The following is a 15,609-nucleotide window of genomic DNA, read 5'->3' on the forward strand; positions in this document are numbered from 1 at the left end:
AAAGTAACTCCACCAGAGTGCCTATTTTGGGTCACTTTTGCCGGTCCAAGCCCGGATAAAGGAGCAGGGTTGGAATTGTGACATTAAAAAAATCAATAATTGCTAAAAGATATAAATTATAAATGGATTTAAGACGTTTTTTACTGACATTGTCTCTCTTCCACGATGTTATTTCTCTCTCCAACAGCGTAGGTTACAATTACATTAGCATGACCAATTATGCAAATTAGGCGATGACGTCATTTAGCGACTTCTAGCGACTTTTATGACAGCCAATAGCGATTTTCCTTACTGTGGAGTTGGCAACTAGTAATGGGATTTCCGGCTCTTTTTAGAGACCCGGCTCTTTCAGTTCGACTCACTAAAAAGAGCTGGCTCTTTCGGCTCTTTTGTTGCTTTAATTAATTTATTATTAACAATAATATAAAATTATGCACAAAAGGAATTACTAACATAAAAAAAGTGGTTTTATTTATATATGTTTATATATAAATATATGCGGTGGCCCCTAGAGACAAAACACGTACAAACTCCAAAACACATTTCAAGCATGAACTGAACTTCCAAAGCAGAGCTACTAGATCACTTAAATTACACAATTGAAAGCATGTGTGTATTGTTTGTGTATTTATACACAGGCACTCATATATATTCAAATAATTTTAAAAAAATGTTCATTTACCACACACCAAATCCGGTCGTTGGTACTTGCTGGCTTGTGTAGCCACTAGGTAACAAAAGCTCAACACTGCGCCCAGCATCCTGGAGCACTTCTGTTGTCTTTTGTACGTGTTTTGGAGTTTGTACGTGGTTTTACATGTTTTGGAGTTTGTACGTGCTTCAGAGTTCGTACGTGATTTGAAGTTTGTATGTGCTTTGTCTCTAGGGGCCACCATAAATATACTTATATTTATTCACTCCACATAAAATGTAATAAATAAATCATATAATACAAAAATCAACTATTCACATTTCAACTTTTAACTATTTAAATTTTCAGCTTTTTCCTTTTACAAATTTAAAGTGAAACAACACAAAACACTGCAAACCACAACACAATTAAATATAAATTAAAATATGAAAACAAAAAGAACATGCATATTCTCTGTCATATGGACCTGCATGAATAAACTTTCTGAATCCTTTATCATCTGCAACTGAAAATAGTTGTGGATGATTTCTATACCTTTCTAATGTGACGTTGTTGTCCCTGGCTCTCTTTCTCTCCCTCTGGCTCTGTTCCTGTGCTACTGAGTGTAACTACCGCCCCTCCCCCCAACACCTGACGGCTTGCGATAAGGAGCCAGCTCCCGTTGTTCACGTCAAAGACCCGGCTCTAAGAGCCATTTCGTTCGCGAATGACCCATCACTATTGGCAACACTGTTCTGCTGTAAACACAACAACCGTTACAATGACTGAGTCGGGTTCAAAGTTAAGGATATTTAAGTTTTTAAAGATAATTATTAGCAGCTTGCTTATTACAGTCCTGTTATTTACAATAGCGGCTATCAGGACTCTTTCACTGGACGTTAACGCCGGACTTCAACTCGCACACTGGGAAAAGACGAATAACAAATCGCTCGTCATTGACCACCATCAGAGAGAGGAGCTCCTAGCAAATTTTAAAGGTATTCGGAGTCGTGTTGTAGTGGATGTAGATGGAGGTAGAGACACTTCTGTTTGGTAACAATTTGTCTCCATTTGTCCAGAGGCAATCCGCATCCCCACCGTGTCATTCTCAAAAACAGAAAGCAACACCACTGCCCTGCTCGAATTTGACAGATTCCTCCGAAAAGGTAAACCTGCCAGTAAAACGTGCTTAAAGTAACTTTATTTTATATACAGTGTTGGGAAGGTTACTTTTAAAATGTATTCCATTACAGATTACAGAATACATTCCCCAAAATGTATTCTGTGACGTATTAATCAGAGTAACGTATTCTGAATACTTTGGATTACTTAATATATTATCATGCTGTTTACAACTACGTGAATGTACTATTGCTGTGTGATTTATTACTGTTACTGAAGGTCCGCGGCTCCGAACCATAGTAAAGGGACCTCTGGCTAATACGGTGGGTTCTGTGTCAGGCTCGTAGCCGAAAAATAGCTTTACTTTGTTGGCTGGGTCAACACCCCAACTTTGAGGTGTTGAAAACACCCCAACTTTGAGGTGTTGAAAGGCTGCTCCAACGGAACTTATTGTTTTTGGAGGAAAACACGGACACAGTGTGCAGCCTAGTCTTAATAGCTTACTTACAACTGGGCTGTCAGCCACTCTTCTTGGCTGCAGTGGTTATTATTATATTTACATGCTTCCAGCTCCCGTTTTTGCTCGATGACAGCTCATACTTTTCCTTTTTCTCCCTCCCTCGCTCACATAACGGGTATGGCAGTCCATTCTCCCTGCAGCACGGACTACACTGCCTATGATGCTACATTCTTTAGAGCTATACCTGTAGAATACCACCTTAGCACAACAACAACAAAAAGGCCTCTCTCACCCAGGAAACACGCAGAGAGAGAGAGGGTCACCCTGTAACCATGGCGACCGTAACTCTGCTGCCTGGAACAACAGAACATAGCTGTCAAACAAAACCCTAACAGTCCTGACCCGTGATAATATGAAACAGGGAAGTACCGCTGTGTAATCCATTTATTTCAACAAAGTAACTGTATTCTAAATACCACCTTTTTAAACGGTAACTGTAACGGAATACAGTTACTCATATTATGTATTTTAAATACGTAACGGCGGTACATGTATTCCGTTACTTCCCAACACTGTGCTCAACGTGGAACTAGCTGATGGCTGTGGACGCTTGCACGCATGATTTGATCGGTCAGTTGTAGCAAACTCTAAACGTTAATGTAGTTTTTGTATGTCAAACTTGTATAGCGCTAATAAATGGATACAGACGCAGTTAGTGTTTGCTGTGCAGATGTACTTTGTTCCGTACACCTTATTCAGAATTGACCTTTACACGTCTTGCTGAGCCAAGGTATGTGGAAACGTTACACCGAGATGCACGTGGTTCAAAACACTCAAGTCACATCACTCATGACCCTTTGTCGACTAAGAGCACCTGGCTGCAGCCACTGTGGAGCTAACAGTCTAAAAAACTCTAAAATTAAGGAATTATTCACTAACGCTTTCCCCCCATATAGATCAAATCCAAATTCCATTTCATAACCGTTCTCCTGCGATCAAAAGAAAGAAATCAGAGCAAATTACCTAAAACTTCCCATTCCTCCAAAAGCTAAGGAGGTCCATTATGAAATACTCTCAGGCGTTTACCCTTCCAAAGAATTTCTCAGACATCGTTTTCCTATTGATAATAAGTCTTGTTCTTTCTGTAATGGGAATATTGATTCGACAGAACTTTTATTTTACGAATGTATATACTGTAAATCCCCGTGGGACGATGTGCACTACTGGCTTTTCCCAAAGATTCCAAACTTACTTGAATTTTCTAAAAATGATATTATTTTTGAATCTCTAAGAAAAGAAAAGAAACTTGAAAATGTCTTAAATGTGATAATTATTATGGGTTCATTCATAAATGTCGATTTCTGAAAACTAAGCCATCCTTTTTCACTTTTCATGAAGAACTCTGCCTCTTCTTCTCATCTGTAAAGTTTCTGGACAAAAAACAAGCTGTGGATCTGCATCACATGGTTAATGAACTAAAGCTTTTAGAAAACCCCTAGGTTATAATTGTATTTCTTGTCTTTTAATTTTCAATTTAATTTTTATTAATTTTACTTATTTATTTCTTTAGTTACTTATGTTTATATTATTTTCATTATCTGTCTTTTATATTTTGAAATACAGGCTGTTCTGGTATTATCTCAAGTTGGAAAAAGTCTCTAAAATGTTGCCATATTTGTTGTACTTGTTACATTTGTTTAATTAATAAAAAACAAACAAACAAAAAAATTGTGGAGCTCCACAGTAACCGGAAACACGTGACCTCCACAGTAACCGGAAACATGTGACTTCAAATTTGAACACAATTACGTTGCACAAGCTGTGTCTCAATATGTGTGCTTTTGTGTACACAGTACATATAAAAAGTTTGAAATATTACTCTTTCTGGGTCACAAAATAAACTTTTAGGACATTTTCAGGTGAGAATGTAGCTGTGCAAACTTCAAATATCTGCTCGATTTATCAAGACATCGCACATTTGCCAAAGTGGGACGACGTTTTCGGAGACGTCTGTTACCCATCAGCTTGATAGCTGACCTGGGAGGTCAAGGCTCACTAGACCGAGCGAGAACAGCGGACATCGTTTTCAAACCCCTCCTGTGGTCTTTCGCTACTCAGGTTAAACATGATATATAAGTCAATTAGATAATTTAAACATTTTATTGTTCTTTTTTTTTTCAGTGTTTGATTTGTTCCTGAGCAAATCAGTTTGGCTCAGATTAAAGTTAAGCTTTATAACTGGACTGTTTTATTTAATACTGAGGTCTTAGTTGTAGAGCTGTCAGTATACTTTAAATTTCACCTGTTATACCGCCTGATGTAAAATGTTCTGTTCTTTTTTAAACAGCTGACTCTGAATTAAATATAACATTAAATATATTTAAATTCAAGAGGAAACGCTTTCACTGGGAGCAAAAACAATGTTAATGCGTGGAGATCCTGACGGCTGCTCCAAAAGTGATCCGATTATATTTTAAATATTTGTTCAATTCTCTTCCAAACCCCAGCTGTCTATTGTAAGGGTCAGTGTCTATTAAAATAAATATAAAAGTGTTCTAACATCTCACCTCTTTCTTATTATTCAGGCATACATGTATACTATTTTTATTAATAGAGAGATTAAGCTTGTGTTTTCATACATGCAGTAATTGTGCTTAACTGTATGAAGCTCTTTAGACATTATGGAACAGATCATACATAAAAGCAAATTTTGCCAGAGTGCTTAAAATACTTTTTAAAAATTATCTTTAAAAAACAAAAAAAGAGAGATGATCAAAAACATAATGTGTAATTTCCATTGTAAATATTAATCACAGTTAAATTAAGAGGGGATGGCAGTAAAAACTCCGGAACGGTGATGTTATCAAGTATGCTGCTGTTCCAATAGACTATGTGCACCTTAGCATATGCTACTTCCGGTGGGGAAACTCCTGTAGGGCGCTTCGTTTCCGGTGTGATATTCGCATATTGTTTATAGTCGGGTTTTCCAAAAAAAGTCAAGCGGCAATTTACATTTCTCAAGGTGTCTTGGGCATTTACTGAATATATCTGTAGATGATGTTCATCGACTTGTCGATATTTTCCCCTCGCGCCTCAGAGCAAAAGAGAGAAGGGATTGAAATTTCTCAGTATTTGTATATAGAGTTCCCTCGTTTATCGCGGGTGTTCTTCTAAAAATAACCAGCGATAGGTGAAATCTGCGAAGTAGCCAGCTTTATTTTTTACAATTTTTAAAAATGTTGTAAGGCTGTAAAACCCATCACTACACACTTTATACACTTTTCTCAGAAAGGCATGAACAGTTTCACACTTTTCTCTCTTGGTTAAATTCTCAAAGCTCAAACCTTCGTAAAAAAAAAAAAAAAAAAGTCCATTATAGAATGAAACCAAAGATCAAAACCTGTTGTCAGTCCCAAACATGTATTTGAGAAATAAACATACAGTATATTTGTTTTTCTATAAATAATAATGACAGATTTTAGAACTAATGAATTTAACTTTAAGCTTAATTGCTTAATTTAAGCTTAATGCACCTTATAATCCGGTGGGCCGTATGGTTAAAAAAATAAATAAAAATAACCTTCCTTTAGCATGTCCAGAAGTCCAACTTTTTGTGTGATGGTTAGCATCTTCCTCTGCCTTTTGGACGCTACTGCAGGTGCCTTTGATGGTGCAAAACGTTTCGTCGGCATTGTTGTGTTTGTTGGGGAGAAAACTTACGAACATACAGTACAGCACTTCAGAGTCGCACTGCTAGTGATCGATGTAGCGATTCTGTACTGTACAGGAGAGCGCGGCAGGGCACGGAGGAGATCGACAATGATCTACAGCCGATCGGGACGCAGAACACAATGTGCTTTTAAAAAAAAAAAGCATGCAAAATTGCACTAAAAGAATCCGCGAAACAGCGAGGCTGCAAAAGGTGAACCGCGTTATAGCGAGGGACCACTGTAATTGTAAGTAATAAGTCACAACATACCCTTCGTAAATACTAATATATACAGACCCTTACCTGCAATCATTCATGTATTTTTTTTATATCCTGTGGCTTTTTTTTCACGTTTGTTGACATGCTGTGTAGGTGTGTACTGATATCGACATAACGGGGAAACATCTGGCTTTGACTATTGTTCACCTGTAGTTTGAATGAAAGTCCGGACTCACGTACTTTAGAATTGAGAAATGTCCTTTGTTTTTGTGTTGTGTCCCGTATTGCAATATGTTGGACGTGTTTCTACCTAGTGTGGAAGTCATGGGTTTCAGGTTACTGTTGAGGTCATGTGTTTCCAGTTACTGTAGAGCTCCACAGTGGCTTCAGTAAGATCCTTCGCTTTGTCAATATAAGACAGGCTACAGGCCATCTTGAAGGGCTGCTGGACTGACAGCCAATTGGTTCATTCTTATTACTGACACTAAATTACCCAAACATTATCTTAGTCCAACCAGTCCCTCAACAATATTCCACCTTGTAGAACATAATTAAATGTGGAAGAAGCGTTGATACAGATGGACAAACAAAAAGAAATAAAAATGTGGGACTGAAAAGCTAAGTGAGAAAAAGAAAAAGAACTTGAAAACAGATGCAACAAAATGTGTCAACAGTAATACTAGTGCGGGGTGGCTGTAGCTCAGGTGGCAGAGCAGGTCAGCCACTAATCAGAAGGGCCCCAGGGCACTGATAGAGCTTTACAGTACGCTTTACTTAGTCTTTAGGGACGCTAAAGACTAAGTAATAATAAAGCACTTTACAAATGCAGGCCATTTACCATAGCAGCAGCTAATCTAAAGTCCTTGCAGTCACAAGAGGCGGCTGTTGCTAGAACAAGCCAAGAAAAGTGCAGCAAGAGTGGACCTCTTCCTGATGTACTCATGGATTGTTGTTGTTTCATCCTGGATAGTTTTTCTGACACTCATTTGTCCGCGGCATCCTTCCTTCCACTTAGCTTAGCTTGAGGTTGCTGAACTTTGGGTGAAACCCTCCATGGCAAGGAACTTCCTTGTCTTGATGTCAGTAGCTTCTATTTCCTCCTTTGGCCAGCTGATTATCTCAGAATGGTATCTCACAATCGGCAGGACGTGTATAATAAAGTATAGGGCTGATACTTTATTGATTTTTCTTCCCAGTCCAGGCCTGCCCAAAGGTGTTCTATTTGGTTGGAAGAAGGTCTTCCATCTTGGACTTGCTCATCCATGACTTTATGGGTCTTTGCGCACTGGTGTGCAGTCATGTTGAAAGAACACTTGTGCTCCCTGTTGGGAGCACAAGTGTTCCTTTCACTTAAACTAAGGGACCGAGCCCAACTCCTGAAAATGCTCCAAACCATAATACCCCCTCCACCAAACTTTACTCTTGGTTTGTGTCAGTCAGACAAGTACCATTCTCCTGGCAACTGTCAAAGCCAGATTCCGACACATCAAATTCACCAGGGAGGATATGAAAAGTGGCAGGTTAGTCTTCTTAGACTGTGAGATTTCCATCAGTAATGGGGAACATCTAAAAGCTGATGTGTACCGGAAACCTACACATATGGATCAGTATTTAATGTTTGACTCTCATCATCCACTGGAGCACAAACTGGGTGTCATCAGGACGCTACAACACAGAGCGAACACCATCCTCACAGATTCAGCAGTCAGGGAAGCAGAACAACATCACATCAAGAAGGCTCTGAGTAACTGTGGTTATCCCAGCTTGACTTTTGTCAAAGCTGGGAAGGCGCCTAAAGAAAGCACCAGCTGATCCAGGAGAGAAGGACAAGCGCTGCCTAAACGAAAATCTGTAGTGATCCTGTACGTGTCAGGAGTACAGTTGAGACACATTTTTTCTAAACACCACGTCTCTGTGGCTTTTAAACCCCAAAACACGCTGTGCCAAAAATTGGTCCACCCCAAGGATCGGGTCTCCCGACACAAACAGAGTAACATAGTGTTAAGTGCCAGGAGGATTGCCAGGATTTATACATCAGGGAAACCAAACAACCTCTGGTGAAGCGGATGGCACAACACAGAAGAGCCACCTCTTCAGACCAGGACTCTGCAGTCTATTTACACCTACTGGCCAGTGGACAGTCTTTCAATGATGAGGATGTACACATCCTAGACAGGGAGGAACGCTGGTTTGAGTGCGGAGTCAAGGAAGCCATTTATGTGAAAAGGGAAAGACCATCTCTGAATCGCGGAGGGGGCTTAAGAGTACACCTTTCACCATCTTACAATGCTGTGACTGCAGCCATTCCCCAACTCTTTGTGAATGGTATTCATGGCCATTGATCAGTGGTCTTTGATCAGTGGTTGTTGATCAATGGTCATGAGAATTTGCATAATTATGATGAAGGTGACCTCCCAGCCCATTCCTTCATTGGGCTGGTTTCAGTCATTATGCAAATGTACTGTTTATAAGATTGGGGAAACCTGCAGTCATCCAAGTGACTTCTTCAGTCTCAGCTGAGTGACGAAACGTTTCTCCCACTGAAAACGCTACGTCCAGATGAACAGAATCAACTTTTGGAGGCTCAGCGTCTGCTGTTCACATGACTGTGGAATATTTAGTAGCAAGGACATTTCACGACTGAACTTGCACTGGAATTCACTGAGGTCTTGAGATCAACTCATTCTTTCACAAATGTTTGTAGAAGAAATCTGCATGTCTAGGTGCTTGATTGATTCTATAGCCACAGGTGCATAAAACCTGTGGCCATGGAATTGATTGGAAGACCTGAATTTAATGATTTGGATGGTTGATTTTTGACTTTTGGCAATATAGTGTATTTTGATGCCAAGTCATGTAAGGAAAAGAAGCTGACTCTGCCCCAAAACAATTGAAAAGCTAATCTTTTCAAATAAAAGTCCTTACTTATAAGAATTGCAGATGTTGCTGCTTGGTCTTCACTTGTTTAAGTGGAAAACTGCCAGTTTTTTCTGTGTGGGAAAATGCTAGTAAATCACAAGTTTCTTTTTTTTTTCTTTTTTTTTTTTTGCCTGTCCCATTTGGTTCTTTAGCCGTCAGAATTGTTGTCTGAAGACCAACAAGGATACCCAATGGATTTATTTTGCCAAATGGATCATCATGGCATTGCCGTATTGGTCCATTTGATCAACCTTTGTTTTTATTATTTATTTTATTTTATTTTCAGTTGTTACAGACGGGACAGACATGAGTGAGGGATAGGAAAGGGAGAAAGAAAGAGGAAGGAAAAGAAAAACAGAAGGGGAGAGGGACAGTGAGAAAGGGGGGGAAAAAAAATATCTCCGGGATCACCTGTTGAGAGAAAAAGAATAGAAAACAAGCAAAAAAAAAACAAAACAAAACAACATACTATACACAACACCATCGCATTAATCTAGCTAAGTGTAAACAGCAGTAAATACTAAATATTGAATGTTGTTGTGCAGCACGCAGGACAGACAGCGCACAATGTGCTTTGAAGTAGCAGCCAAGAAAGGTGTGATTTAAGTCTACAAACAGTGAACACCTGTGTGCACACCTGTGTGGATCGGCGCGCTTGTATTCAAATGGTTTCCCCATGTAATGGTCTGCAAGAGGATGTAGAGAGCCATAGCCCTGTCCCCCAGGGCATGAAGCAGGCATGGAGGAGATCCAGGCCCCAGACATCCAGAGGCCCCAGAGTGCAAGAGCCCAAGGAGGACCACCGGAGGGGCATCCGTGCCACCTTCATGGGAAGGGCTGAGGATCCCCAGACGAGGGGTCACCCAGTAGCCACCGGGCAGAAACTAGAGGGGGCTGCACCGGCGTGCCCGCCGGTTCCGCCGGCAGCCAGCTGTGCCAGAGTGAACCGAGCCGCAGGCACAGAGGCCGGAGGCCCGAGGGCCCTCCGCGCCCCGGAAGAGGCCTGACTGAGCAGCAGGCGCCAGGCCCCGCCAAGTAGCCACCGGGAGTGAGCTGGTACATACCTGAGCGCCCAGCCCCGGACACCAAGAACCAACAATGCACCGACCCCTGAGGGCATCAGTCACCGGCAGGGAGTGTGGTGAGGGGAGATAGGCCTCCACACTTGGAGGGCCTGGGAGTTCCCAGAGAGGTGGAGTCTAAGACCCGACCTGACATATAGACACAGACAAACAGGCACACACAGACACAGACATGCATTCCCACCCTCATGCACACATATACAAACACTCAGCACTCACCCAACGTAGGAATAAACGTAAATGGACATGTACACACAATCACACTCCCCAAACATACTCTATACCCCGGGTCCAGGTATCCTCGCCCCCAGAGGGGGAAACGGCACCCAGACCCAAGAGATGTAACCCTTCCCTCCGGGGTGGAGGCTAGCAGACCGCCCCAGGCTCCGCAGCAGCAGGGAGGCCAATCGGACAGCCAGCATCTCTTCCCAGCCCCCCCGCCCCGATGGCTAGCAGAGAACGGGGGTGTGTTAAGACCCCATACCCTCCTCCTCCCGCTCAAGTGTAGTGTTGCTGCGTGTTGCTCTAAAGTGTGTTTAAAACAAGGGAGAGCATGGTGCTGCTGCCAGAGAGCAGCAGGTGTTAGCACGGCCCCTCCCGAGAACCCTCAATGTCTACATGGATTTAAAATTGAGAATCACAAGTTTCTGAAATACTTAGACCAACCCATCGGAAACCAATAACAATTCTGGGTTCAAAGTCACATTTTTCCCCCCATTTTAATGCTCACTTTGAACTTTAGAGGCCATCTTGACCATGTCTAGATACCTGAATGCACTGACTCGGTTGCATGTGATTAGCTGATTAGATATTTGTTTTAATGACTAGCTAAACAGGTGCACCTAGTAAAGTAACCAGTGATTGCATTTGTAAAGCATTTGCTGCAATTTTCATAGCCTCCTCTATCAGTTGTTTTATCTCACTTGTGAAATGAAACTTTCTATAGTTCAATTTTAGCAGGTGACAGCTTGCGACAGTTTCTAAAATGTGCGATAGTGATTTTATTTACCATAGATCACCACTTGCTTGAAGCTGGAACCAGTAGATGCTTTTTGTAGTTGAATTTTTACTATAAACAACAAATCAATAAGTCATAATCATGAAAAAGTTATCATAATAAGACATGAAAGATAGGATGAATTTAAGATAAGAATTGCTCTTTCAGCTTGTTTTTAATTTTTTTGTTTTTGTCAGCCTTCCCTACAGTTTTCTCTTCTAGCTTGGTTCATCATGAATTAGTGGCAAACTACAGCCACTTGTTTTGGGTGAAAGGATCACAGCCTGAACTGGTTCCATACATGCTGCTGGCCCACATTGATGTAGTACCTGCTTCAGAGTCAGATGGTTGGGAAGCACTACCATTTTCTGCAAAGGAGATCGATGGCTTCATCTACGGCAGAGGAACCATAGATGACAAAAACAATCTAATGGTGTGAAAACATATTACTTTTGTGTGAGCTTACTTTTAAACAGACTTGAGGTATATTTGACTAAACTGCTGTTTTATTTCTTCTAGGGAATACTTCAGGCGCTGGAGTACTTGCTGTTAAAGGGCTATGCTCCACGCAGGGGATTTTACATCGGTCTTGGTCATGATGAAGAAGTATGTTAACAGTTTCACTATGACATTACAAACTTAAATGGGATTGGAAATATCACATTTTAATGGCTGTGCTCTTTAAAATCTCTTTTTTTAAGATCGGTGGTCTCAATGGAGCGATGAACATAGTGCGTGTTCTGAAGCAACGTGGTGTCCAGCTATTGTTTGTCATGGACGAGGGCCTGGCTATACTTGATGGAATCATTCCTGGTCTTGAAGGACCTGCTGCTCTGTAAGAACCTGTCTAAACATGTGTTGTGCACTTGTGTTGATCACATCTTATGTGTATGTGTACGATTTATGATTTGCAGAATCCAGTTAAGTGAAAAAGGCCAGGCCGTTATAAAGCTTAGTGTGTCTGTGACCCCTGGTCACTCCTCGATGCCTCCCAGGGAAACTAGCATTGGGATCTTAGCCACAGCAGTCAAAAGGTGAGAGGAACATTGTTTTTTAAGCTATAATGAGTTCTGTTTAGCTTCTCTGTTCATATGTTTCACTGCCTTGCATAATTTTACTACCCCGTGTTTAAAAAGCTAGTATAAAAGATTTAACTGTGATCCTGTTTCCTCAGACTAGAGGACAACCCAATGCCGAGGTTATTTGGTTATGGCCCTGAAGGTGACACCTTTGAGCATCTGGCCCACAAGGTAGGGTAATCTAAATACTTCTTTACTAGTAGTATACTCATGTACTCATTCTTTACCAACTACTAATTCTTTGCCTTCAGTTCAGTTTACCACTAAAGTTCATAATGTCGAATTTGTGGCTCTTCTCTCCGCTCCTTAGCAGGTAATAACTGCTAAATATCATTTGAATATAAATTCAAATGTCATGTTTTCTTGTGATTGGTTCCAGTGAAATAGACCAGTTTTTATGTTTCAGGATACTTGAAAGAAAACCAGTATCTAATGCATTTGTAAGGACTACCACAGCAGTCACCTTTTTTAATGCAGGAGTAAAGGTGCAGTGATTATTTTAAATTGAATGTAATTCACAAGAAGTAAGATTTTAAGCCTGTTACTTTTCTTTGTAAAAATTCAATATCTCCCTCCCTCTGCAGATAAATGTTATTCCTTCCCTTGCTGAAGCTTATGTAAATCTACGAATTCACTCAGCGCAGTCGGTACAAGAGGTAGAGTCCTTTTTGAGAATGAATGCCTTACTATGTACACTTTGACATGAATATGAGATGTGTGCTGTCTTTATTAGGTACTGGACATCATCAAGGATACAGTGGGCGACCAGCGAGTGAAGGTAGAACTTGTTAATGGATTTGACCCTCTACCCATCAGCGGTGCTGATGACAAGGCCTTTGGCTTCCAAATTATTAAGAAAACGGTGTTGGACTTGTTTCCAACAGTTACAGTTGCTCCAGGTAGGGTTCATACAGATTTGTAGACATTTTTATGAATTAGCTGGAAGCATTTTAAAGCATCTTTCGGGACATTATAAGTAATTTAATATCATATTTAAATGTGCAGGTATCTTTATTGGAAACACAGACAGTCGACACTTCGTCGACCTGACCAAAAATATTTATCGGTTTTCCCCAGCTTGGTTTAAGCCAGGTGACCTTGAGAGGTGAGAATTCAGCAGTTTTTAATACTGTCAAAATATATTTTCACCAAAAATGTCTGCAGACCTCAATTTAAAATTGAACAAATACAGTAAGAAGAATTCCACATGCAGTGATTATTTCTGAACTCTAGAAACAGATCATGCAGCATGAATAGAAGAGGGGAATATATAAAATACTTTCTTGTTCCAGGTACCATGAATCCTTTTTTTCCTTTGTTTCTCAGATTCCATGGCATCAATGAAAGGATTTCCACTAAGAGTTACGAGGAGATGATCGTTTTTTACTTCAATTTGATCCAGAACTGTGACATTAGGAAGCTCCCTGAGCCCCACAGCTCTGTCCATGAACTCTAAGCAATTGACAACATTGGTGATAAGATAAACACATGAATAGCATACAAAATGCATTGATATTGCACTAAATAACTTTTGCATTATAGAATCAGAAACTACAATTTTGCTAATTTCAAAGTGGGATGTACTTTTATCTTTTATGTGGACTACTGACTCTTTTCAGTGATATGTGACTAGATAGAGCACTGACCTTTCTGCAGTAAAATCACTGTGAATTGGCTATCTAGAATTTTGCATTCAAGATTAAGTTTTGGTACTATATGCAGACTGATGTACTATTTTTTTCTGAACTCTATGGTGGTATAATATGATTCAATTAACCAATTATTATATGTTTTATTGTGGGACACTGATAGTAGTACAGTCATAAAGATACATGTTTTTTTTTCTGATTTGGAGTGCTCATAATGAATGGTACAAATGACAGCACTACCTACAGGGATGCTTAACTTGAATCAAACACTGGACTACATGTTCAAAGAATGCTGTTTTACTGGCTGACTCATTAAAATGATTCCAGATTTGTAAATGTGATTGAATCTGTTCACAATTTTAGATAGGCTTTCTTAACACAACAGTATGAGCAATTTGACAGTTTTTAATAACCTCTCAGGTATTAAAAGGCTGATGGGGTATTGTCAACCCAAGCCTTGTGTCACCTAGGATTTTTAGCAGCAACTTCACCTACTTCCAAGGTGCATGAAGAGGACAAGGAACTAACAACGTAGGAACTCCAGCAACACTTAAAAGTAAAGTGGAACAACTTTATTAACTGACCAACGTGTTTCGGCTTATGGCCTTCATCAGGGCCATAGCAACACATAACACAATTTGTGCTTAAATAAAGGGCAGGAAACAAAAAAAAATCTAATTAACCATCTTCATAGGTAAACCAGCTGACGTATAACAGGTTGGCATTGGTTAGTAGGTTAACTGGTTAAGTCACAGCCCAAGTAAATACTGGACTAGACCATTATCGATAAGGACAGGGGGAAGAAAAACATAATCCCCACCTATCTTAACATAAAACGTGAGAAATACATAAAAAGAAAGAATGTTAGAATTATACAGAAAAATAGTAAGATGATTACAAAAGACCTTCAAAATTAAAATGCATTAACACAGCAGCCGAAACACAAAATCCTAAGACGCTTGAAATGAAGGTCATACGTGATTGCAGATTTTACATTTAATTTTTTTTTTTACGTTTTTTCAATTAAATAATCAAATCAGTAAATAAAAGATGTCGCAAATATGATACAAATTAAAACTCATGCAAGTTCAAATTAATGGAAAAAATCTGAATGTTCAATCTACAAATACAAGTTACAGTTGAAAAAAAAAAACATTTTTAAATTTTTCATTTTTCATTTTTGAATTTTAATTTTATGGTTCATTCTCAGGGTTTTTCTTATGCCTTTATCGTTGAGGTTTCAATGTCAAGCTGGTCTGTGGGGTCTACTGGTGTGATTCCTGGATGTGGGAATGTTTGAATATTAGTGTTTTGAGGAACATTAACAGTAGTCATACGCAAGACCTCAAAGCACAAGAAGGTTTGCAAAAAGCAATTAGTCATCTAATAAAGTGTTTTAGAGTTGATTGCACAACACACCATAAAAGATGACACTACAAGATGATTAGATAACATATCTTTACAACTTTACCACCCTGAATATGGTAAATGCTTTAAACAGAGTTTTGATTTATCCTACACCAGAAAACAATACAGATACTTGAAGTGAGGGAACACCTTTCCATTCAAATCACTGCCATAATCCATACAAAAGTGCTCTGAAAGTTGATTTGGGAAACTGAACTGGGATGAAGAAACTACTTGTACAGGTGAGGTAATGAGCTATGTCTGAAACCAGCTATAGAACAAATGTCAAAATAATTTGTTTTGCATCTGAAAAGCTTAAAATGAGTTGACACAAA

The 15,609-nt window shown here is 39.7% G+C and overlaps 2 protein-coding genes across 3 annotated transcripts in view; one reads left to right on the forward strand and one right to left on the reverse strand.

Moving 5' to 3' along the window:
- LOC146494436 (chitotriosidase-1-like) overlaps positions 1 to 15,609 on the reverse strand; it is a 45,658-nt gene that overhangs the window by 24,725 nt on the left and 5,324 nt on the right. The window contains exon 11 of one of the 2 annotated variants that reach the window (XR_014871457.1): positions 14,773 to 15,147. The exons of the other annotated variant lie outside the window; for it this stretch is intronic. The gene's annotated coding sequence lies outside the window, so the exon portion shown is untranslated. The remainder of the gene's footprint in view (positions 1 to 14,772; positions 15,148 to 15,609) is intronic. 2 annotated transcript variants of the gene reach the window in all.
- LOC146494440 (N-fatty-acyl-amino acid synthase/hydrolase PM20D1.2-like) lies at positions 1,341 to 14,786 on the forward strand. The gene is made up of 13 exons (XM_085145363.1): positions 1,341 to 1,629; positions 1,711 to 1,797; positions 11,337 to 11,572; positions 11,659 to 11,745; positions 11,841 to 11,974; positions 12,054 to 12,173; positions 12,314 to 12,389; positions 12,470 to 12,531; positions 12,625 to 12,703; positions 12,803 to 12,874; positions 12,952 to 13,117; positions 13,224 to 13,323; positions 13,545 to 14,786. The coding sequence occupies exons 1-13, from the start codon at positions 1,359 to 1,361 to the stop codon at positions 13,672 to 13,674; spliced, it is 1,620 nt and encodes a 539-aa protein (XP_085001489.1). The 5' UTR covers positions 1,341 to 1,358; the 3' UTR covers positions 13,675 to 14,786.

This window comes from Neolamprologus multifasciatus, chromosome 20 (assembly GCF_963576455.1).
Source record: "Neolamprologus multifasciatus chromosome 20, fNeoMul1.2, whole genome shotgun sequence".
Classification (NCBI taxonomy): Eukaryota; Metazoa; Chordata; class Actinopteri; order Cichliformes; family Cichlidae; genus Neolamprologus; species Neolamprologus multifasciatus.

Excerpts from the sequence above, each read along its gene's own strand:
- LOC146494440 (XM_085145363.1), top strand. The coding sequence starts at position 1,359 with ATGACCCATCACTATTGGCAACACTGTTCTGCTGTAAACACAACAACC. Across the intron at positions 12,704-12,802 it reads TTTTTAATGCAGGAGTAAAG|ATAAATGTTATTCCTTCCCT; the intron begins GTGCAGTGATTA and ends CTCCCTCTGCAG. Across the intron at positions 12,875-12,951 it reads CAGCGCAGTCGGTACAAGAG|GTACTGGACATCATCAAGGA; the intron begins GTAGAGTCCTTT and ends TGTCTTTATTAG.